General features: G+C 32.0%; 1 protein-coding gene across 1 annotated transcript; it reads left to right on the top strand.

The window, feature by feature from the left end:
- Positions 1–390: 390 nt before the first annotated feature.
- LOC132714756 (scavenger receptor cysteine-rich domain superfamily protein-like) lies at positions 391–26,932 on the top strand (the record flags this gene model as incomplete). The annotated part of the gene is made up of 3 exons (XM_060697675.1): positions 391–944; positions 24,394–24,568; positions 26,775–26,932. Coding segments are annotated over exons 1-3 (676 nt in total), but the record flags the coding sequence as incomplete, so codon positions are not given.
- Positions 26,933–27,184: the final 252 nt, after the last annotated feature.

The raw sequence follows: 27,184 nt of genomic DNA, 5'->3' as shown, positions 1-27,184 counted from the left end.
ATCGATTTATACAATTACAGTTTTGACCTTTGTTTCCGGGGTTACACTTTTACTGTCACCCCATGCATTGTCTCACACAAAGCTATTAAAAAATAAGCAATAATGAGATCCTGTTTATAAATAATGCATCACATTATTCGTACAGCATTTATGTGATGGATCTTGTAAATGACATTTTCTTCGTGCTTAACGTTTCGTATGTGCTCGAAGTTTAATACCTTTACACCGGCTAATTCGATGAACGTTATACAAAACGTATGTTTTTTTATTGACCGTTTATCCAATGTTGCGTGACACCTTTTTATTTAAGCGTTTAACAATTTAATGAGTCGACAATGACAAATCTATTCCTTGACACCTAATTATACAAACTAAATGTGGGGAAAAATCAACATGTAATGATGATAAAATATGATAAATGATGGTTCTCTTAACATTTTTACCACCAAATTTCAAAAGCCTACAATTCGCTGCTCTTTCAAATTTGTATTAATTTATTGAATTTATGAAATAAACGCGTGCACTGGATAATTTAGTGAGTGATTATTTATCTTGTTGCAAATTGCAAGAATGATTAAATTTGACTAAGACCTTTGTGCAAATGCACGTGCGTGTTGTGAATTTCTTTAGGATAGAAAAAAATATGGAGTCTACGACAATTCGTAAAGCATTGACAATAATTTTATTAGTGTGTTTGTTGTTTGTTCTGGTTGTGTTCTGTGTTGTTTATATCTGGAGCGTTAAATCATCAAATAATGAACAGACAGTACGGAGTGAACAGTACAGTGATAAACGTAACGCGGAGGACACGGATACAACCACTGAGCATTTACATTCGCATAACGAAGATACAGAAGCTTCGACGACGACTAATACGGTGAGGACGACATTAGCAGCAACAACAACAGCAACAACAACACAACAAGCATCAACAACTGAATCAGGTGAGTAATATTGTGGTGTTTTGCATTTTTTATGTTTCATTTGCGTCCTCTTTGCTTTCTTCACTTCTTCAGAGATGTCAACCATGGCGTTGAAGAATATTATGCCATATGTTGACAACAAGGTCTTGCAATGTCAATAACCTCCATGGTTGAGTAATTTAGGTTGCTGACTTTAAACCACTTACCCACCTACCGACAATTGTTCCAATCTTATTAGGACTACGAAATATTTTAATATGTGAATGCAGCAAGATAACGAAAGGTCAGTGGTTCTACTCATGTGCACACTCATGCCTATAATATGATATAATTATAATAATACACGGACGATTATCTGAGGTCTTTCTATATCAGAAAAAAGTGAGAAATCCGCAAAATGACCACAACAAAGCATTTTACCTAACACCTAACCAATGTAATAATATTGCAATTATCTCAATATAAACAAAAATTCAATATATATAATTGTTAAAGTGGTAGTGATTTTGTAACGTTTCTTATAACTAAATAGTTGTGAAAACACTTTTAAAGGAACCTCACTGAGTTTTTTTTTATTTGACGGGACTGGAAATATTTTTCCGAGATTTGTGTACCATTTGTTGTAGGTCTGGACCAATAACTTGTGTGCAAACTTTCAGATCATTTCCTGGCCCTGTTTTTCCAGAATTGTTCTTTTTATTGCGCAAAATGACCCAAAACAGAAAAACGTTGCAACGCATTTTCACGTAAATCGGGCTGAGAATCGCACAAAAAGTCTATATTTAACTTAGTTCTGGGTATATTTCTTAATTATCCGGATAATTACTTTAATATACTTTTATGCAGATATTTCTGTTCCAAGTGATTCACTTGATTAATGTAAGAACTTCAAATGTTATGTTTTAGGCTTTTTGAGTCAGTATTTTAATAGTCAGTACATGTTTATCTAAAAATAGTAAAATACATGTATAAGTTTTTGAAATACGTAGACGGTGGCAAAGGCAAAAATATTAAAGCATTTTATGGTACCAAAACATTTTTGATGGTATAATGCTATAGATTAACTACAAATAATTCAAAACTATATTTTAAAATAAAGATAGCTTATTAATAGGTGCAAAATAAAATTAATTAAAAACATTGCTTTGTCATATTTCAATAAACATTGCAAAAAAGTATCGTCGTGTTTACCACAATGTTTTGTGGTTTAAAACTGACAATAGACAAAAAACCTATCATTTAAATTTCTTCAAGGAGGCTTTGTAAGATATTCCGGCAATAAAGCAATTTTTACCCTTTTTTTTGGTAAATTTAATCACATCCAAAAACAGTTGACGTCATATAAGAACGTAATTTGGTCAACCTCGTGTTTGATTTTTACTCGTGAAGGTATACATGGCATGTATTTCTAACTTGAAAATAGATGCACAGTTTAAAAGACAGTTTATGCGAAAAAGACTGCTGGAAATTTTCAAATCTATACTTTCTAACTTTTCGAAAAGGTAGGGTTAATCAGACGCCTGTAAGAAAAAAAATATAATTTAAACAGCTCAAAAGAAGCGACGTAGGAGTTGTAGTTGCTTGAAACGTTCATTTTTATTGGTGTTTAATAATTTCTACTTTTTCGTCATATGGCAAGGCCTAGACCATTTTTACCTACATTTCATAGGTATAATGTTTATCAAGAAAAACGCTTAACTGAATTGTTAGATACACACTATTGAGGCTGTCAGAATTTTTTTAATCTTATTAGGCGCAAAGGGTAGTGAACCCATTACACTGCTCCCTGCACCGCATTGCAGCATTGCATTAACTACATTGTTGATTTAATTTTTAATTCTTCAGAAGGTATTTAGGATTCTATGTGGAAAATTAGCTTCAAACGAAATTTAATACATGTAATTGACTATTTTATTACCAATTAATGACAAGGTGTCATATTTCAGACATATTTACATATCACTGTTGCTTTTATCTCGGGAATGGTATAATCAGTTAGATGACTAGAATGGGGGACCTTCAAACACTTACTGAAGTTGAGTTTAAACACAGTGACATTTAACTAATTTGATTCGATGAAGTGGGGGAAAGTTATGACTTGCATACAATATTTTTATTGTAATATTATAAGAAATTTACATTATATTTTCAGCTTAAATCTATCAAACTGTCAACTTCTTAATGAACTTTGAATTTTTTTATTGTAATATTTTCAATCTGGTATTTCAGATATATGATACTATGGTAAGATATTAAATTATTCCAACGATCAATTTTGTTGATGTAGCTTTGTATAACTTAAGATTTATGTAATAAAGCGACCATTCGCTGATGCTTTTTCAAAGTATGTGAAAACGCATACAATATTTGATTTGTGTATACGTGGGTATGTGTGTTCGTCTGCACGATGTTGTGAGGGCATGTGTATACAAAAACTCATCACTGATTCCCAAAACGGCTTATTATTCAAATTGTTGTGCGTAATTTATGAGAGGACGTTCCCTATCAAAGCATTATTTTTCTGTTGTTACGGGAATGCAAATAAAAAAGAGAAAAAGGGAATCCCTAAAGAACGCCCAAAACGACAAAATTGAAAATAGTGTTGCAGGCTCGGTTTCTTTGAGCCTGTTCTCGGACGATATTGTTTAGTGCAAGTTACTGTCCACACCCACTAGCACCGGTTTATGTAGAATTCAACATTTAAACATGAAAAGACGCAATAGAGCTTATTTCGGAGAACGTGTAATAATGTTTCATTGGAAAATTGCAAACAAAAATTGATAATAACATGTATGTAGAATATATATCAAGATATAAAACTGATGACCCCCGGCCGCGTGTCCCCCAGCACTTAATTTGATAATTTTTTGATATTGTGTGTGTAATCTCTAGAATAAGCCTATAAAAGATTGTTTTGATTTGGCGTTTTATGTTTTGTTTTGTCTTTGTGTGTTTGATGTTTTTGTTGTTTTTTTTGTTGTTGTTTTTAGGGGGATTTGTTGGGATGTTCAAAGGTTAAGAATATAAGATATTATCAAAAAAATATCATTTTTAAAGTAGGACCTAGTTATCGGGTGAAACTAAGTGGTGTTCAGGAAGCCTCAAGTGGCAAGGTCCTGGTAGAGCACGATGGCCAGACAGGATTCGTCTGCAGTGATCACTTTAGCCACGCAGACGCTAAAGTCGTCTGCAAAGAGCTTGGGTTTAAAAATGGACTGGCTTATAATCTAATGGCGTAAGTAAAAATTGTCACTACTTTTATTATTATCCATGTATTAATTTGGGTAAAATACTTTTATAAATGGAGTATGTAAAGGTAATTTCATTACTATAATAATGTCCTAATATTAAGGTTATTAAAGATATACTATGCTCATATTTGGGTAAAATACTTTTATTAATGGCGTATTTTAAAAAAAATCATTACTATAATAATGTCTTTATATTAATTTTGTTTAAATATATACAATACTCATCTTTGGGTAAAATACTTTTATTGCAAAAATGTCTTGAATTTAATGATTTTTTTACTGAATATGTCTAATTTGAAGAAGAAAAGCACAAGTTCATTTGGTCTTTTCTTTAAAAAACTGTAGTTGTTTTTTAAATGACACTATGTATTCAAAATGTGTTTACCTATAGCGTGTACATGATATATTCTCTGTTTGTACTAAAAGATGTTTATTGTACATTCAAAAAAAGAGACTGTATAGCAATTATCATTATTTTCAAATATCAAAGTTGAGCATAATATATCTTTAAAATGTATATTTATATTGATTATTTACTTGTAAATATTTGACCATTAAATTCATTGTCTAATAATTATTTATTTTGATTTCAAAGTCAGAGCTCAAACTTTGTGGTTAAATCCTGTTAAAACTGGTTATCAAACTGAACAAGAAAAAAAATATTCACAAGCTATGCCACGTTATTAAAGATATATTTAATTGTAGGTGTATTTGATTTATTATATTATATGTTACCGAAACGCCGGATTGAGTATCATCTTATAAGTGTATTTCCTTGTTTAATTGTAAAACAATTTGATAGTTTTATAGTAAAAAAAAATGTTTTTCTTTTCAAAATTAATTTGCCGGCTCATTTGACTGAAACGTTAACGTCTGTTCAAAAACTGTTGGTTTTTTTTTTATTTTATTGTTGTTTATATGGTGTTGTACTGTGGTTTGTTAGCGGGAGCGTTATAAAAATTATTGACATTAAAATGAAGTAAATCTTATGTTCACGAAACATTAATACAATTTGCTATTGATATATAACATTGAGCTCGTATTCACAATGAGTGATATACGTTGAGTGATGTATGAAACAGTATCTCATTTATAAAATCAAACAACTGTTGATTAAACTATTGCATAAATCAAATACTTTTTATCAAAAACGTTCGGTTAAAGGAATTGCACGATATTCTCGTGGTGGGGGGGAATATAGATCAAAGTATTTTTTTCAATCATAGCTAGAATAATAATCGTGTTTTAAACGTTATGCACGAATAAATTATATATCCGCCAAAAACCCTTTTGGGGAATAGCGGACAATTTGACTTTTGTCCCCACATTGCAAAGTGGACATATCTCCACCGCTCTGACATGGTAGTAGGGATAGACTGGAGGGATTCAACTTGGTATTTTCAGGACCACCACCACCAATCCTTTCATCCCCACTCTCCCGCCTCCGCCCCAGAGGAATAATGTCATTCGTTACAAATGACAAATACATGATGCACATAGTACATGTGTACATTTAATGAGTAATTTTCTGCACTTGCAGTCCTCAAACACCCTACATCAATCTTGATAAACTATCTTTATGCATTTTCTTTGATAGATCACCGCCTCGCTATCAGAATTTAATACACTTTCCAAAATGTTCAACAAAAAAACATACAAAAATACATGCATGTAGAAGTCTAGTGATTTAGTAGCTAATATGCCATTTAATGGTATTTGTTAAAAAGATATATCGCCCTAAGAAAGATGCAGTACTTATTGTGATTGAGTTAAATGTTAATAGGATATTTATTATAAATCATCTTTATACGTCGACTTTTAGTTCAAGGTCACAATCCCTTCGTTAAAAAAGTAAAATGAAGGAGTCATGCATTTCATGCACTCAAAACTAAAAATGCTAAAATGTGAGAAACAAATAAAGAACACTCGGAAAGTATACATCTTTCTATCTTATTTCCATATCTTAAAATTATTTTTCTACCATCTAACTGAAATGTGAACCAAAATACATGTATTTCAGGAGTTATTGTCCGTAAACTCAAAATAACTTTTGGTGGCGTATATAAATTAATTGAGTTCGCTTGTTATTGTTCTTATTTTTCAACTGTGATCTTACGAGTATTTGTTAAATACGCCATTATTTTGAAATCATTTTTATATGTCACAGATCGTTTCCATACAGCCGTTATACAGAAGACGAGCCGATTCTTTCAAATTTGAATTGCATTGGAAACGAGGCCAGACTAAAAGATTGCAATGGTTTCCGACTGGATAACGTATCTTCCTGTACGTGGTTTGCTGCGGCACTTTGCTACAATAACAAGCGTAAGTTTTTACCTATGGTTTGTATTAACAAAATGGTATATCTAAGCCCGGAAACATAAATCAGACTATTTTTCTTTATTTTCTATCATTTTTTTATGCAGATTTCTTATTCGAGAACAATCAGGTGATGCGCATGCAGAACGCTTATTAACAAAATGTTAAGAAGAGTCATAGTTATACTAAAATAATGTATTATATAACATATTGTTAGTTAATTAGAAATTTTGTACGAAATGTATTTGTGTAAAAGCCATGAATTCTAAAATTATACGCATTTCGATATGTTTACTTAAGAGATTAAAAACAATACACGGGGAAATGAAATCGTTTCTTGTTTCTTAATGAAAATAAGATACATCTTCAATGGTACAATAATAGAATGAACCGAATCATGTTCTGGCTTTGATTATAATAACCTATTAATATGCGATGAACATGGGTTATAACTGTTTCCAAGTGGTTCTTCTTCTCTTTTTTCAGCGTACGAGCTACGGCTAGTGAACGGTATAAATCCAGATTCCGGCATGGTGGAGATGAAAGTCGGCGAGGAGTGGGGAACTTTGTGTGCAATCAGAAATTTCGACGATGACGTGGCAGATATTTTGTGCCGAAGCATGAACTTTACCGGCGGTTTAGCAATAGACCGGGGAATGCTCGGCGAGGCAAGGTTATCTAAAGTCTGGTTGCCGTACATTTCGTGTACGGACGGTGCGGACATTAAACATTCAATATTGGAATGTAGTCTTATTCTAAATACTGAAGATATTTTAGTGGATTTAATGGACCACAGAAACAATAGATACAAAAATGAGTACATGGCGTGTGTCAGTAAGCCAAATTCATACGCGTCGGCCGTGCAATGCCTGATATGATGTGCCGTGCATTATATAAAGGACAAATTTACGATGAAATGTTTAAAATGCAAAGGAAGAATTTCTACCTACATTAAATCTCTACTAAATCAATTTGAAGTACTTGATGCAAAAGAAGGGTTTCTTCAACACGACTTTTCATTTTCATTTTGCATTCGAGTCACGTGATTCTAGATAAATCGACAAATGGTAGTAAGGAACTATCTCCATAGACTAGGTGAAATATCATTTCGCCTTCTCTCTTTTCCGTTGTGATTTTAGAAAGATCCATCGACATGACTTACTTTCGGAAAGATGTTTGGTGCACCAAATTTGTCCTTGACCGGGGTTGCCAGCATGCGAAATGTTTGAAACATTTACATCTGTTAGTATATCAGAATTACAAACCAGCAACAAGATAGAATTTTACATGCTTTAATTTTCAAAAAGCTTCAACTCTGCTATTGATCTATTTTAAAGGCGCTTGCTTAAAGCGTATTAAGCTATATCTTATGAGTATTTTTTATAAAATTAACCAAAGTAAAATTATATTGCTCTCACAATCTTATGAACTATTCTCGAAAGAGTAGTAACATATGAAGTCTTTGTTATTTAATATACATGTACGTGAATACTGTGCGTAAACAGAACAAAATGATCCGGGTCAAAATCTTAATTTCCTATTTTAAGTTGGGTTTTAACAATTCAGCTGTGATTTTGTGCATGCCCCCATTCACCTTTTAGGCATTTACTTCCATATATATTTCATTCAAGCATGTATTTTAGAAGTATTCTTTTTATAAATTCCTACAATAATGTTTTAAAGCAGATACATAGCTTTATACACCTTAAAGCACTTACATAATTTTAAACTGTTTATTAACCTGACATTTACAATTAAACATGTAATTACTATAACAAATTATGGGACCATGAAATATTGTTTCAATTCATTACTATTCATTTATCAACTTATTTTATAATTATATTTTCGATTCATTGCATTTTATGGTGATAAATTTAATTTAAGAATTACAATGTGCAATCATAATAATAAATTTATTTTAAATTGCTTTAATTGTTCATAATTATTTATACAAAGAAAAAAATTCCTTGGCAATCAGTTATGCACGTATTACATTAGTAGAGTCCTTCAAAATATTCACCATGGACCTCTACACACTTTTCCAGCCTCAGAATCCATTCCGACAAATCATTTTTGAAATTTATTTGGGTATACTGTTCATACACTGCTAGAGAGCGTTTCCGACGGCACTACGGGTTTCGAACCGGCGACTGCGAAGTCAAGATTTGATTTATAGATTTAACCAAAAGTCACAAGGAATGAGATCGGAAATTGGCGGTACAGGGCAGGGATCATCCTAACATTAGTTCTATCTTCCTTAAACATTGACACCCACATGGCAATTGTACGATCTGGAAGGGCATTTTCTCCATAAACTTAATCTAGATCCGTTTTTATTTTTGATTCGAGTGTTTATCCAATAACCAACGAATTTTGCAATAAGCTATTTGCTCCTATTTCAAATCACAATGTAACTCAGCCATGTTTACAATCAGTAAATTTATTTATTTATTTATTTATTTATTTATTTCCTTATTCAGTTACTTAAATAACCTTAACTTACCTTACCTTACCTTTACTTAACTTAACTCTTACCGTAACTGTTACCTTACATCACCTTAAACTTAACATAACTTAACAAAACTTATCTTATCTTATCTTATCTTACCTTACCTTACCTTACCTTACCTTACCTTACCTTACCTCATGAAAATAATAAATAAGTGAAGATGAAATTGTGAATTCACGAAGTTGGAATTGTGAATTCACGAAGTTGAATTCGGAAATTCATGAAGTTGAAATGTACCCACCGGTCTTTCGTATTATAGAGCATGCAAGTTAAGTACTGGTAAATAGTCGAAAATTAATAACTTTCTATCTATCCAACAGAACATTATAAAGAAATAGCAATCGTTAAACACCAAAAACAAATAAATCAAATTAGTTTATCACTATAAACAAAATCCAAATCATCTGTGCGTTCCTTAATTGACAAGTTAATAAAAAGACATTAGCTTAGTTACTTTAAGATATGTTTACATATTCAGTAATCTGAACAGTTATATCTTTATTTGACATTTGAAGATATATGAGCCGCGTCACGACAAACCAACATAATGGGTTTGCGACCAGCATTGATCCAGACCAGCCTGCGCATCCGCGATCCATGCTGTTCGCTTACTACAGACCCTATAACAAGTAAAGAAACTGATAGCGAACAGCATGGATCCTGATCTAGTCTGGATCCATGCTGGTCGCAAACCCATTATGTTGGTTTTGTCGTGACGCGGCTCAAATGTTAAAAGATGAAGTTCGTATCAAACCGTGCTTAATTTAAGGCATAATAACTTTCAAAGTTGTAATATAAAAATACCGTAATAGTTGATTAAATTAAAAAGTTACACTAAATAGGTAGCTTATAGAAAATATAGGCCAAAACATTGGTTGATGATACACCGTTTTGTATGCAAATTTTTGTCATCTCTCTTTAATAGTGCAACATAAATATGCTTTATCTCTAACAGTCGGCTCGATTCCCCGCTGCCCAGACTTTACTTTATAGGACCTTGTACCTCTGCACACTTTTCAGCCTCAGAATCTATTCTTGAACTGTTATTTGGGTATACTGTTTATACACTGGAAGAGAGCGCTTCCGAAGGCACTACGGGTTACGAACCGGCGACTGCGAAGGCAAGATTTGATGTATGGTTTTAACCAAAAGCCAGAAGGACAGAGATGTGGACTATAACTGGGGTGTAGCAAAGCTCCTCTTAATAAACTTGAACTAAGACTGACCGGTATGCAGGTGCATTATCATGGAGTGATATGATCCTGTGCAACCCGGACCTTGGGTTCTTTGTAAAGTAGTGATTAACTACACTAAGGCCAGATAGGTCCTTATCTCCTCCACGGTATATCTTGCATCTTCATCAACTATGGGTTTGATAGTGCTGATGTCTTTTTCAGAGGTAGCGGAAATTGACCGCATAGGGCAGGGATCATCCTTAACATAACTTCTACCTTGCTTTAACATTGACACCAGCCTGGCAATTGTACAATATGGAAGGACATTTTCTCACAAAACTAAATCTAGATTGTTTTTATTTCTGACGCTCATTTACCCAATAACCCATGACTTTTGCAATGAGCTCTTTGTCCATCTCTCAAATCACAATGCAACTCAGTCATATTTGCAACCAATATACAAAACCACATGTGCTAAAATTTTATTGCACGTGCAAATCGTGCGAAAATAGACTGTTGGTTAGAAAAATCAATATTTTTTTCGGACGGTATATTCTACATGTACTTTCTCGTGCAAATCATGGTTAAATTGAGTTGTTGCCGCTAATTAAAATATGCCCCTCGTATATTTGTAGATTTTATGCTGACTTAGTGCTTGAATCTTTACTCAGTGAGAGTTAGATACGTCGATTTTAAATGACATATTGGTGGTGATGAAATAAATTTTATTTTTCATATATCATATTTGTAAATTCGAATGATTTTGTTGGACACAATATAATTTCAACCACTCATTACAGCTATTCTTTCCATGAAGTATTTTTCTAGAAGCAAGAGAAGATATATTTTGAGTCATGATTCTGAAAAATAAAAATAACTGTCATCTTGCGATGAAAGTCGTCCCATATGGGTTTTAGGTTGATCTCTTAATCTTATTTTGTATATATTCATTACATGTAAATTAAAACAAAGTCAACAAAGACACCGATGTTGTCACACAATATTTGTATACATGAACTCCTACTTCTTCTTTTTCCTTTTTCTCATTCTTCTTAGTCGCCTTTAAGCAGGCATTTACATTTTATTTAGGCAAAGACATTATAAATATTTGTTTATACATGTATTATAACATGTATTAAGCGATCAAACAAATTTCTAAGTTTATAAATGTATCCATGTTAAACAACTTTTGGTGTTAATATATCAAGTGTCATTTTATCAATTTAACATTTCGTCAAATTTAAGAGATGAAAATAAGATTCAAACAAATTTAAATAAATCCCATTTCTGGAATTTTAATTCATAATCATAATTCCAAAAAATTAATAAAACCATATTAAAGTGGATTGGTCTATAATATACATCGTATCCATAGAGTATTTCAGATATTGACAAAAACAAAAGAAATGTCTCCTTTGTATATTCTTATAAAATATTGCTTGAAAAAATGCGTTGATTTAGTTCTAAATGATTTAGTATTAACATTAATATGACCACTGATAATATATTTTCTGCTATAAAATGTAAGTTGTATCGGGTCATGTACCTCATATTTGCACCCACATCTAATCCCTAACAACATACATACATGATAATCTTGTATCGGATCATGTACCTCATATTTGCACCCACATCCCTATCAACATCCATACATAATAATTTTGTGGTTCGTTTCATACTAAATACTATAAATAAATATATCATTATTTATTGTATTACACACCTTCCTTTGTAGACCAATTCACTTTAAAGAAGACATTTTTCTACAGGGTTTTCACCAAAAAATACGTCATCAGAAAAGTTAAAGATAAATTGAAGAATATGCTGATTAATCATTGAAGGTCGTATTGTACGTGTATGGACTGTTTACCTGTGTGAAACGATCAATCATTGTAACTAAAATAACTGATAATGCATAAAATATAAAGATTATTTTAATTAACTTTAGGTTTTTCAACAAGTATTTTTTCGTTCTTTTCGTTCTGTTATTTTAATCATCATCGTTTTCTTAGTCATACGACTCAATATAGTGTGAGTTGTGTGTAGCGACCTTTTTTCGGTTGCAGAACAATCTAAGTCATATGTTTGCCCCTCTAAATTGATACATTGTGACGTATTAACTCAAACTAAAGACGTAAGACTAGAACGAAACATACATTTCATAAACGTTCTTTCCTATGATTAACATACAGTTCATTTTCTTATATACATCATATACCATACTGGTATTAACCTGGTTGTTTGGTGTTGGTGGTAATGGTCTTGGTGGTCTTGTACCTGATGGTCTTGCTAATGGTGGTCTTACTCATGGTGGTCTTGTTCATTATGGTCTTGGTCTTGTTCATGGTGGTCTTGCTCATGATAGTCTTATTCATGGTGGTCTTATTCATGGTGGTCTTATTCATGGCGGTCTTACTCATTGTGGTCTTACTCATTGTGGTCTTACTCATGGTGGTCTTGCTCATGATGGTCATATTCATGGTGGTCTTGCTAATGGTGATCTTACTCATGATGGTCTTAATCGTGGGGTCTTACTCATATCGGTCTTACTCATATTGGTCTTACTCAAGGCGGTCTTACTGGGTTGTCTTACTCATGTTGTTGTTGTTGTTACAATTAAAAGTTTTCTTTTTTAATTTGTTAGTGGTAAGCATAAGTAAGTTTCTTTTAAGAACATTAATTTGACACCAAGACACTTAAGAAGATATATTTCGACCGTGCGACCACAAACACGCATCGAGGAAACATTGTAGGAAGTGACCGTGCGACCTCATACACGCATCACAGTATTCCCCTTCTCATTCGAGAAAGGGACAAAATGCTGTCCGCCCTTTCTTCGAAGGGCAGACTTTAAAAACGTGCCATTTCCTAATCGTTATAGATAAGGAGGCTATTTTTCCACACATATGGCATAAATTGGTTTATATACAACTGTAATTATGCAAACCAACTGGGAATCACTTTTCTTCCTTTTAAGTTAAGAATTAAATTTTCAGAAAGATCTTATTTAATTTATTGAGAAATCTCGCGTTTAAATTATTTTCTACTTTTCATTTAATGAATATATAATAGAACTTATTTCATTTCTGCAAAACACGAACGTTTCAGAAACATTATGTGCATATACAAGATTTGTTAAGCGTCTATTTCACACATTGCTTGCGGGCATTTTTTGTCAAATTACGAATTTTGTAACTGTATTTGTGTACTCGACTTTGCCTACTTGTAACAGATTAGGTTCATGTAATATGCTGCAAGAAAAAGGTATTACACTTGAGCAGCCTACAGTGCTGATACTAGAAAGACTAAAAGTCTTACAGATTTACATCCCTAATTCTTAACTAACCTGCTGAATCTGCAAAATGGCTTTTTGAAGTTTCCGTTTTGAACTGTCCATTATCAATCAGGGAATGTCATGATAGAAATTTATTTTATTAAGTTAGTCAGTAATCATTCCAGAGTCTGTTCAGTCTGTACGGATATTAAGACTGGCTTTGTTCTATAGAGGTTTATTCATTTCAATTTCAGCAGGCTAAAATTGCAGTCTTGTTTACAGTTTTCATATTTACACAATTACTTTTGATCAAACGCGTTGGAGTATTAATTTAAGAATTTATGGCTGCGTGGGTTCAAGACCTATCAGGGGCAAGTTGGGTTTTCCTTGAGCAAAACTCTTTAGTTTCTGGTTGGTTCCTGGAATGGATTAGACAGTGTGTCTATAAATCTATAAACTTTCCTACACAATAAAGCCGAATAAATTATGTATAATTTGGACAAAGTGAACTCTTCATCTTTAACTTAATCCGTTTTTAGGACTACTTTTTATTTACTTATTATATAATCAATGGATAAATATGCTGATCAAAACGGCAATAACGGAAATTTTCGTCCGTTGTTAATTTGTATTTCAAATTTTACCTTTGCAACGCGATTCAAAAGATATGACTTATGTGCGTCATACAGAAAAAAAAGAATGCGTACAAACAATACATAAAGGATATTTGTTCGTATCACTGTACATGTATACGATTTAACACATTTTCAACAGAAAGGCCCCAAACTATTAGAAGTTAGAAAGCTAATACTTAAATCGGAGCGTGTGCTCATAAACATTACCATAATAAATGGGTATATAAGTATTTATGACTAAAGCCCCATTTTGTCAAGTTTGCAACCATTTCGCTAGCTTGAACCAAGTATGCAACCACTTCATGTCCTGTACCTTGATAAATGATGAGTTTATGTCTGTTTTATATCACACGACAATATTTTGATAAATTCAAGGCTACGCTTTCAAAGTCTACGTATAAGATGCTGCTAACGAACAAAGCAAAGCTTTATTTTACGAGAATTTTGATTGGATATACGTGTATATTACAAACTGTATATTATATAAATAATCATAAAGTTAATATGAATAGTTCAATAAGGGTCCAGCAGTAGTGTCAACATAAGGTGTTTGCTTGGTTTAAAAATAAACAAATAAGATAAATATAAATGAATGCAAAGAAAATCTGATAAAAATAGATATATTTGTCGGGGGGGGGGGGCATCAGACTACATGTATTTGCTTGTTTATGTTTTGAGGGTTTTTTTGAGAGCCAAAAACCTAAAACCAAACATTTGAATTTCTTACATAAATCAGCTGCCGTACTTTAAACAGAAAGATATGCAAAAGATATTTAAGAAATATGCTCAGAAATATATTGAAAATCCTATTTTTGCTCTATTTTTCCGTATTTGAGTGAAAACCTTTACATGGGTCATTCTTCACAATTTGAATAATTATTCCTGACAAACGAACAGAGCGACTGATTTGAAATTGTGCACAGAAGTATTGGTCTAGACCTACATCAAATGGAACATTAATCTCGGGAAATTATTTCCAGTCCCGATATGTCAAAAAACCTCAGTATGGTGCCTTTAAGAAATACCTGCATTTTAAGACAGTTTTATGCTCATGACAGTAAGATTGTAAAAATATTTTCTTCAATCTTTAGATTTAAATTCAGTTCATCCTATTGACTTTTTGTACCTTTTAACCAATGTTTTGCTTCCGTATAAAATGTCAAGGGCATATCAACTATGAATGGATTTGTGATTGATTTCTTTGAAGGTGTTTCGTGAAAGCAAATAATAAGTGAATGTGTGCATTGTTGCAAAAGAATGATAAACTTCATAATTATAATTTAAATATCGCTATAACTTTACATTTCGTATTAATTCTTCAAGTTTTCATTTTACGTTCTGTAATTTTCATCACATTTGCTTTCTTCGATATTTCGAGATCTTTTGTTTGTTTTATTTTTTATTTTCATCTTCTTAACGTATAGTTGCTTGTGAATTGTGTCCATGTGTCAGACATAACTTGTTTCTCGCAAGCTACCTCCGACAAGATCTATTCGATATACAATGTATTAATATAGTTGTTTATGTACATGTATAAGATTTAACTCTAACACATTTTCAACAGAAAGGTTCCCAAACTATTAGAAGTTAGAAAGCTAATACTAAAAACGGAGCGTGTAGTCATAAACATTACCACAATAAATGGGTATATAAGTATGTATGACTAAAAAAAAACATTTTGTCAAGTTTGCAACCATTTCGCTAGCTGGAACCAAGTATGTAACCACTTCATGTCCTGTACCTTGATAAATGATGAGTATGTGTCTGTTTTATATCACACGACAATATTTTGATAAATTCAAGGCTACCCTTTCAAAGTCTACGTCTATAAGATGCTGGTAACGAACAAAGCAAAGCTTTTTTTTACGAGATTTTTGATTGGATATACGTGTATATTACAAACTGTATATTATATAAATAATCATAAAGTTAATATGAATAGTTCAATAAGGGTCCAGCAGTAGTGTCAACATAAGGTGTTAGCTTGGTTTAAAAATAAAAAATAAGATAAATATAAACGAATGCAAAGAAAATCTGATAAAAATAGATATATTTGTCGGGGGGGGGGGAAATCAGACTACATGTATTTGCTTGTTTATGTTTTGAGGTTCTAATTCCTTTAAACTCAACTGAGATCCAAAAACCTAAAAACAGAAATATATGCAAAATATATTTAAGAAATATGCTCAGAAATATATTGAAAATTCTATTTTTGCTATATTTTTCCGTATTTGAGTGAAAACCATTACATGGGTCATTCTTCACAATTTGAATAATTATTCCTGACAAACGAACAGAGCGACTGATTTGAAATTGTGCACAGAAGTATTGGTCTAGACCTACATCAAATGGAACATTAATCTCGGGAAATTATTTCCAGTCCCGGTATGTCAATAAAAACCTCAGTATAGTCCCTTTAAGAAATACCTGCATTTTAAGACAGTTTTATGCTCATGACAGTAAGATTGTAAGAATATTTCCTCAAATCTTTAAATTTAAATTCAGTTCATCCTTTTGACTTGTGTACCTTTTAACCAATGTTTTACTTCCGTTTACCATCTTGCATACAGATAATGATTTCCTCAATGGCCAACTCAACTTCAAAAATATTTACAGATAAAATGTCAAGGGCATATCAACTATGAATGGATTTGTGATTGATTTCTTTGAAGGTGTTTCGTGAAAGCAAATAAGTGAATATGTGCATCGTTTCAAAGAATCATAAACTTCATATGAGCCGTGTCACGACAAAACCAACATAATGGGTTTGCGACCAGCATGGATCCAGACCAGCCTGCGCATCCGTGTTTTTCGCAAGCTACCTCCGACAAGGTCTATTCGATATACAATGTATTGATATAGTTGTTAAGAACGAATAAGGCTTTCATCGGTAAAAGGTCCATAGTCCATAAACACTTCTACCTGATATGAGAAACCATAACTGACTACATGACTTTGTGATGGTTTCTTTACTTAATAAAACCGATTGCTGAATACATTCGGGATTTGAGAAAGAATTTAACATATTTTTTAACAGTTTTGACATTTGATCGTTCATCTTAAACGATTTTGAAATGTAAAACCATAAATATATATTAGTTATTAATTTCTCTTGTTCACATATAGTACAGAGTCAGTCAGATTTGCCCGTGTAGATCTATTAACTTAAACTCTATTGACCTGCTTTCTTGCGATGTAGGCCATACTCAAAACCATTAGAGAGGGCGTGGCCGGTCTATGGATCGTAAATTGTCCCAGTTTTTAACCCCGTTTTTATATATGACGCAAAAGTGTGACAAAACTAACATCAAACATCTGTTGATTTGATTGACAAACAGTAAATAAAGGTCACAAAAAACATTTCTAAGTTGTATTAATAATATTCATTTATCTGAATATTTTATTACATTTCTGACATGTAATGGTAAATGTTACGTAATCAATTTTAAAATGGTTTCCGAATCAAAACCGAAGTCATAAATTAGTAACGAACCTTATGACTTACGTACAGTAAAAACTTTCGAAATGTTTTATAGTCAATAATAATTCCAGTTCAAGGATGTCACTGAAGTATTTGAAGTATTTATCAATGAAAAATTAAGAAAAAACATAAGTCATCTTAAATTTATAGAGATAAACAGGAAGTGAGTAATAAGTTTAGGTGTTGAATTTAAATAGAATTGTTATTTCCCTTATATGCTTCATGTGATGGGCTAGACGAAGACCGAGGTACACCAATTTTATGCTGTTAAATGTCTTCTATGCAAGGGCTATTGATACGGCGTCAAAATACCTTAAAATTGTTTCCGAATCGGTGGGATATAGCTATTATGTTGCAGTTATGCGTTACTAGTAAGTCACGTGACTCGCGGTGGTGGTAATACATCTATGAGTATATCTACAATCAGCAATCCAGTGAAATTAACGACAATGACTTGACTTCAGAACCGTATGCCGCTTTTCATGGAATGGCACGGACGTGTCACATTGAAGGTTCCATGGTTACCGCCATATGTCTACAGACGTTTCTAAATTCCAAGTTTCAATGTGTCTATAAGCTTATAGCTTCCTACATGACCGAACTCAAATAAATTCTGTATCAACCAAATTTTCACCATTTTCATGTTCTGCTTATATCGGTGCTAGAGGACATGGACGGTGTCTTTCAATTACACCTACCTTCCATGAACAGGCTCATTCAAATGGAGCCTGTAACATTTCAATTTTGCCATTTTGGGCGTTTCGTTAGGGATTCCCTTAATTACTATTTTTAGACTCCCAGAAGCAAAGCAACGCAAGCATTTCTATAACTACCAGTATTTAGCTTGTATATAAATGCAGTTGACAAATTCCTACACTTCAAATGAAATATGTCATGAATAAATTATGACTTTGTTCCTCATACTTTGTCTTGAGAGACAGTTGTATGAAGCGAATATCTTGTTTTTTTTTCCTTGTGCGGTCTCTTTATACAAGTCTGACAAGTGTTGTTGTTTTTGTTGTTGTTGTTGTTGTTGCTGCTGCTGCTGCTACTACTGCTGTTGTTGTTGTTCCTGCTGCTGCTTTGAGAATGGTTATATTTTTTTTTTCTTTATTAATTGGAATTCTTTTAATTGAATTTAGTTCGCTGATAGAATATTGTAATTTACCTCAAATTCATCAACGGTATATCAATTAGAAGTGCATTTGTGATTGATCTTTTATATTTTTACCTTGAAAGCGACTGTATGTAAAATAGGTGCATTAAGTACGGAGTTGACTTATATTGCATCATAAATATCACATGATTCAAATATTTCATTAACAAGTCGTAATATATTACATGCTTATTTGTTTTTCTTTTAACGTTCTAAAATACTCCTTTGTTTTTTTATTTTTAATTATGTTATTTACTTATTTATTCCTGTTTTCACGTTCGGCAATAGTCGTCAAATATTGTTTGTCTTCAAAACTATTCATTGAAAACATGGTTATTATAAACTACAGTCAAACCTTGCCCTAAAGCCAACTTCTTGTGTAGACCAGTCACTTATAGAAACTCTTTTTTACTGAGAGCCATTGATTTGTTTACACTGAGATTTACCTGGGAGAATAACATTGAAAACTTTCTTGTTTCAAACTTTAAGATTAAAGAACGTGATTTAAACGGATTTTGGCCTATTTTACCGAAAGGGAAAGAATCTTTTAGTGGTCCTACATAATTTAAAGTAATTGTAGGTTTTAAGAAATATACTGTTTTCATAAAAAAACCAGCGTGACCACAAACAATTGTAAAACAACGTTATTTCAATTTAAATCGTGTTTTTAAGAGATATCGGTGTCTAAGTATGTGTGTCTGTATTTATCAAATAAATACAATTTACCAAATAAATACATGTGGTGTAAAATAAGTCGAATAGTAATTTATCAAGTTTATAATTATGCATATTTACATCTGTTGATTTCTATTGTATGAACGTACGAGATGATTAATTTACATTATTATCATGTATTTATTGTGTTTTAAGTTTTTTTAACACTTAAATTCATGTTAAAGTCCATTGCAACCCAATATTTAAGGGCAGTCTTGCTGAGGGGTTGCCTTTAATTGTTGGGGCATAAGAATTGCAGCTACCGCTTAGCCCTGCGTTATCGTAAGAGGCGACTCAATGGGTTCGAATAAATGGAGTCCATGCATTTATAGTTCAAGCAGGTGAGGTGGTTTTGACTCATGGTTTTGCTTTAAGGTTTGTAACACCCAAGGTTAGCCAAAATAATCTTTTCTGTTTCGGCGCCATATGTCCTGTACTTTGTTGATGCGCCGTAAAGCCAAAGAGAAAAAAAAAGAAGAACAAAATTCTTTTAGGTAATACGATATTTAGGGATACACCGTGTACTTATCTGCTTAACATCAACTGTTTTGTATTGCTTTAGATCATAGGGGTGTAGTTATGTCATTCGTGTCTTTTATAATTAACAAATATCTAGGGGAACAGATTGACCAATATGTCTGTGCGTGGGCGTGTGTTTTATTATATAGTAACACATTTTTGCATACATTTTAATCTTATATCAACTTGTTATGATTGAAATAAATACCAGCCTGTTGTATCGAAGTACTTGCATATTCAGTTTTAAAACTGATCAAACAATACTATGTGTTATTTCATTAATTAGTTATCATCACAGGAATAGTGCATGTCGTCAATCATTGTGACTAAATATATTACACAAAATCATCTTTCCTGTTTCGGCGCTATATGACATAAACTGTGTTCCGTAAAATCAAACAAAAAGAGAAAAAACGAGTTGATATGTTTTATTTATGTACTATATTGCTGAACATTGCTGTCGTATTTCTGAGCACACGTGTATGCACATAGAGAATAAATCGAAACAAAACGAATGTCGTGGAATCGAAAGGCATTTCATGTTGATAGACAATAACTGGTAGCGCTAGGGAGATATTGTACTTACCTATTTTAATATCACTAACATTATTATGATTACAATAATTATTTCTTGATGTTGTAATATGTAAATAAGATTTCATTTAAAGTATTTATCGTATGTTGTTTATATAAAATAAAAATAAAGAACATTTGATAACCAAAAAATAAGTGCGTACAATGCGAATATTTGGACTCCATAAATAAAAGTGTTTTAGTTTAGGCGATGGTATTCATACAATAATTCATAACCTATGTCTGTATTTACATTGTATCTAAAAGCAATCAATTTCAGTACTTTCTTGCTTATATAAATTGTTAAATTCCCATTATCAATCATTCTTGAATGCTTTGCAAAGGTGTTTTCTTTTCACAAAATAACGTTTGTCATTTTTGAACTTTATTTATTTTCTGGTTGACTTAACTATAGTAATGATTGATTTATACATTTACAGTTTTGACCTTTGTTTCCGGGGTTACACTTTTACTGTCACCCCTTGCATTGTCGCATACAATGCTATTAAAAAAAGCAATACTTAGATCCTATTTATAAATTATGCATCACATATTATTATTCGTACAGCATTTATGTGATGGATTCTGTAGATGATCTCATTTTCTTCGTGCTTAACGTTTCGTATGTGCTCGAAGTTTTAATACATTTACAACCGCACGAATTTGATTGAAAAGTAATACAAAACGTATGGTGTTTTTTATTGGCCGTTTATCCAATGTTCCGTTGACGGCCTTTTTTTTAAACGTTTAACAATTTAATGAGTCGACAATGACAACTCGTATTCTTTGACACCTAATTATACAAACTAAATGTGGGAAAAAAATCAACATGTAATGATATAAATTATGAAATAAATGATAGTTCTCTTAACATTTTTACCAACTAAATTTCAAAAGCCTACAATTCCCGCTGCTCTCTTCAAATTTGTATTACATTTATTGAATTTATGAAATAAACGCGTGCACCGCGATAATATAGTGAGTGATTATTTATTTTCGTTGCAAGAACTGCAAGAATGATTAAATTTGACTAAGACCTTTGTGCAAAATGCACGTGCGTGTTGTGAATTTCTTAAGGATAGAAAAAAATATGGAAGTCTACGTCCAATTTCGTAAAGCATTAACAATTATTTTATTAAGTATGTTTGTTGTTTGTTCTGGTTGTTTTCTGTGTTTGTTTATATTTGGAGCGTTATAATCATCAAAAATAATCACAGAACAGTACGGAGTGAACCGTATAGTGATACAACGTAAACGCCGGAGGACACGGATACAACCAACGTGAGCATTTAACATTCGCATAATGAAGATACACGGCGCTTCTACCACGACGAAAAGGTGAGGACGACATCAAGCAACACAAAACAAAACATCATCAACAACACAAACAAGCATCAACCAACGTGAATCAAGGTGTGTAATTCTTGTTGGTGTTTCGCAATTTTCTTTGTTCTTTTGCTTCCTCTTTGCTCTGCTTCAGCTACCTTCAGAGATGTCCGACATGACTTTAAGTATATTTTTGTCAAAAATGTGCAGGCGTAAGGCCCTGCAATGTGTGTAAACCTCCATTGCATGGGAAATTAATGTTGCTAATTTTGAATCACTCGACCACTTAACGGTACTGGTTCGAATCCCACCTGGGACAACGGTTGATTTTCTGTTTGTATGCAGCCAGATAAATTGTATAGTATTTGTGGTCCAGACGGCCAGGTTATCTGTCATGGTTTAAATATGACAAATAATGAAGTGCTAAACATTTAAATTAAATAAAAGGTTTATTGATTTTAAAAAGTAGCAAACTATATGTTTAAAATATTCGTAAAAAATCAATATATCATTTTTGATGGTATAATGTTATAGATTAAAAAATTACAAATAATTCAAAACTATAATTTAAAATTAGCTTATTAATAGGTGCAAAATAAAATTAATTAAAAACATTGCTTTGTCATATTTCAATAAACATTGCAAAAAAGAATCGTCGTGTTTACCACAATGTTTTGTGGTTTAAAACTGACAATAGACAAAAAACCTATCATCTAAATTCTTCAAGGAGGCTTTGTATGATATGCCGGCAACCAAGCAATTTTTACCCTTTTTTTTGGTAAATTTAATCACATCCAAAAACAGTTGACGTCATATAAGAACGTAATTTGGTCAAACTCGTGTTTGAATTTCCTCGTGAAAGTATACATGGCATGTTATTTCAACTTGAAAATAAATATGCAACCAGTTTTAAAAGACAGTTTATGCGAAAAAGACTGCTGGAAATTTTTCAAAATCTTATACATTTCTCACTTTTCGAAACAAGGATAGGGTTAATTAGACGCCTGGAAAGACAAATATGATTTAAACCCAGCTCAAAAGAAGCGACGTAGGAGTTGTAAGTTGCTTGAAACGTTCATTTCTTATTGGTGTTTTAATAATTTCTAACTTTTACGTCATATGGCAAGGCCTAGAATATTTTTACCTACATTTCTAGGTATATATGTTTATCAAGAAACAACCGCTGAAATGAATTGTTAAGATACACAATTGACGGCTTAATTTATGCCAAATACGATACTGTCAGAATTTTTTTAAATCTTATTAGTTGTACCATTTCATTTTTGCAATTCTTAAACTAGAAATTGTCGATATTTTAGGATTCTACGATTGATGTGAGAAATTAGCTTCAAAACGAAATTTAATACATGTAATTGACTATTTTATTACCAAATTAATGACAAGTCTGTGTCATAATTCAGACATTATTTACATATCACTGTGGTGCGTTTTCTCTCGGAATGCCGGGTATAATCAGTTAGATGACTAGAAGGGGACCTTCAAACACTCACTGAAGTTGAGGATAAACACAGTTGACATTTAACTAATTTGATTTCAATGAAGTGGGGAAAGTTATGACATGGCATACAATATTTTTATTGTAATATGATAAGAAATTTACATTACATTTTCAGTTAAAATCTATCAAACTGTCAAACTTCTTAATGAACTTTGAATTTTTTTATTGTAATATTTTCAATCTGGTATTTCAGTTATATGATACTATGGTAAGATATTAAATTATTCCAAAGATCAATTTTGTTGTTGTAACTTTTTATAACTTAAAATTTATGTAATAAAGCGACAATAAGCTGATGAAATTATTTTCGTTTTTATTTGTTAACGCATACAAAATTTGATTTGTGTACGCGCGTGTGTGTGTGTGCGTGTGTGTACGTGCGTGCGTGTGTGTGTTAGTTCGTCTGTAAGAGGTTGTGAGGGTATGTGTTTACAAAGACTCATCAGTAATTGCAAAAAGTTGGCTAATTATCTAAATTGTTGTACGTAATTTATGGAAAGACATTTGCTATCCAAACATTATTTTCCGGTTGATACAGAAATAGAATCTTAAGTTTGCAAAAAAAAAAGAAAAAAAATGGAACTCCTAAAAAACGCACAGAAGGACAAAATTGAAATAATGCAGTCTCGGTTTGATTGTTCGTGGACGATACTGGAAAGTGCAAATTACTGTCTACGCCCCCTAGCACCGGCTTAAGCAGAATTCAAAAGTTAAAAGCTTATTTTGGAGATGTGTATAGTGTTTTATTGCAAACAATAATTGGTTATATATGAGTATGTTGAATAGATATCAAACTGACGACCCCCTCACCTCGCCCACTTTCTATTTTAGTAATCTTTTTATATTACGTTTAACTCTTAAATCAAAAAGATTGTTTATTCTTTTATGTTTTGTTTCGATCTTTTTTTTAGGGAGGGGGTTGTTTTGTTTTTAGAGGGTTTTGTTGGTCTTTTTTTTTCAAATATTAGGAATATAATATAATCATATTATTAAATAAGTATCATTTTATATTGTAGGACCTAGCTATCGGGTCAAACTGAGTGGTGGTCAGGAAGCATCAAGTGGCAAGGTCCTGATAGAGCACGATGGCCAGACAGGATTTGTCTGCAGTGATCACTTTAGCCATGCAGATGCTAAAGTCGTCTGCAAAGAACTTGGCTTTAAAAATGGCCTGGCTTATAATCTAATGGCGTAAGTAGAAATTGTCATTACTTTGATAATGTCCTTAAGGATATAATATGCTCATCTTTGGATAGCAAAAATGTATTGAAATCAAGGAAATTCTTACTTTATATGTCTAATTTGAATAAGAAAAAGCACAAACTATGTTAAGAAGCTGCATTCTCTATTACTGATCAAGTTCATTTGGTCTTTTAATGATACTATGTATTCAAAATGTGTTTACCTATAGGGTGTAGAGTTTAAAACGTATACATAATATATTCTCTGTTTGTACTAAAATGATGTTTATTGTGCATTTAAAAAGAGATTGTATATCAATTACCATTATTTTAAAAGTTGAGCAAAATTATCTTTAAATTGTATATTTATATGGATAATTTATTTGTAAATATTTGACCAATAAATTCCTTGTCTAATTTTTTTTTATTTATAAGTCAGATCTTGAAGTTTGTGGTTAAATCCTGTTAAAACTGGTTATCAAACTAAACAAGAAAAAAATGCACAAGCTATGGCACGTTATTAAAGATATATTTTATTGTATGTGTATTTGATTTATTATATAATATGTTACCGAAACGCTGGATTGAGTATCAACTTATAATTGTATTTCCTTGTTTAATTGTCAAACAATTTGATAGTTTTATAGTAAAAAAATGTTTCCACCACTTTTCAAAATTAATTTGCTGGCTCATTTGACTGAAACGTTAACGTCTGTTCAAAATCTGTTGTTTTTTTTTTATTTTATTGTTGTTTTATGGTGTGTACTGTGGTTTGTTAGCGGGCAGCTTATAAAAATTATTACCATTAAAATGAAGTATATCTTAATGTTCACGAAACATACATACATTTTCCTATTGAATTAAACATTGAGCTCGTATTCACAATGAGTTATATACATCGAGTGATGTATGAAAATGTATCTCATCTATAAAATCAAACAACATTTGATTAAACTATTGCATAAATAAAATAATCGTTATCAAAAAAGGTTCGATTAAAGACATTGCACGATGTTCTCGTGAGCAAAAAGTGAACCAAATTAATTTTTTCAATCGTAGCAAGAATAGTGCTCGTGTTTTGAACGTTATGCACGAACAAATTGTATATCCGCCACAAAACCTCTTGGGGCATAGCGGAAACACTTTAACTTTTGTCCCCACATTTCAAATCGGACATATCTCCACCGCGTTGACATGGTAGTGGGGACAGACTGGGGGATTCAACTTGGTTTTTTCAAGACCACCACCACCCATCCTTTCATCCCCACTCTCCCGCTCCGTCCCAGAGGAATAAGGGGTGTGGTTACAAATGACTAATGCACATTGTACATGTGTTTCATTTTGAAGATGAGTATTTTCTGCACTTGCAGTCCTCAAACACCCTACATCAATCTTGATAAACTGTCTGGATGCATTTTCATTGATAGATCACCGCATCGTATTCAGAATTTAATACACTTTCCAAAATGTTCCATAAAAAAACATACAATAACATACATGCATATAGTGATTTAGTAGCTTATATGCCACTTAATGGTATTTGTTAAAAAGATATATAGCCCTTAAGTAAGATGCAGTATTTATTGTGATTGAGTTAAATGTTAATAGGATATTTATTATAACTCATATTTATACGTCGAACTTTGGTTCAAGGGCACCATTACTTTGATAAAAAAGTAAAATGAAGGAGTCATGCATTTTATGCTCTCAAAAAATCTAAAAATGTTTTGAATAAAAAAGTTTTTAAAATGTGTTAAGCAAATAAAAACACGCTCGGAAGTATACATCTTTCTATCTTATTACTATATCTTAAAATTTATTTTTACCATCTAACTGAAATTTGGACAGTTTTTATTATTATTATTATTATTATTATTATTATTATTATTATTATTATCCAAAATATTTCTGGAGTTACTGTACGTAAACTCAAAATAACTTTTGGTGGCGTATATAAATTAATTGAGTTCGCTTGTCATACTATTAGTTCTAAGCACGCGATTAGTATACAATCAAACTTTACATATAAATTTTCTAGACAACAAAACTTGCTGAAAAATAGCCAAAATTAGTATACAATGATTTCAACGGGAAAATAACATTTGAGACATGGTCTTGTTTATTTTTTCTTATTATTGTTTTTATTTTTCAACTGTGATCTTACGAGTATTTGTTATAATACGTCCTTATTTTGACATCTCTTTTATATGTCACAGATCGTTTCCATACAGCCGTTACACAGAAGATGAGCCGATTCTTTCAAATTTGAATTGCATCGGAAACGAGGTCAGACTAAAAGATTGCAATGGTTTCCGGTTGGATAACGTAACTTCCTGTACGTGGTTTGCTGCGGCACTTTGCTACAATAACAAGCGTAAGTTTTCAACTGTGCTTTCTATTAACAAAATGGTATTTCTAAGCCCGAAACAAAAAACAGACTATTTTTATATATTTTTTATCAAATTTTTATGCAGATTTCTTATTCAAGCACTCATATGAGAACAATCAGGTGATGCGCATGCGTGTAATTTATATTAGGGGTAGCAGAACGCTTATTAACAAAATGTTTAGAAGGGGCATAATTATACTAAAATAATGTATTATATAATATATTATTAGTTAATTA

This window comes from Ruditapes philippinarum, unplaced genomic scaffold (assembly GCF_026571515.1).
Source record: "Ruditapes philippinarum isolate M1 unplaced genomic scaffold, ASM2657151v2 ctg9554_1_1_1_1, whole genome shotgun sequence".
Classification (NCBI taxonomy): domain Eukaryota; kingdom Metazoa; phylum Mollusca; class Bivalvia; order Venerida; family Veneridae; genus Ruditapes; species Ruditapes philippinarum.
Note: the sequence above shows the minus strand (reverse complement) of the source record. Positions and strands in the feature narration are given on the sequence as shown.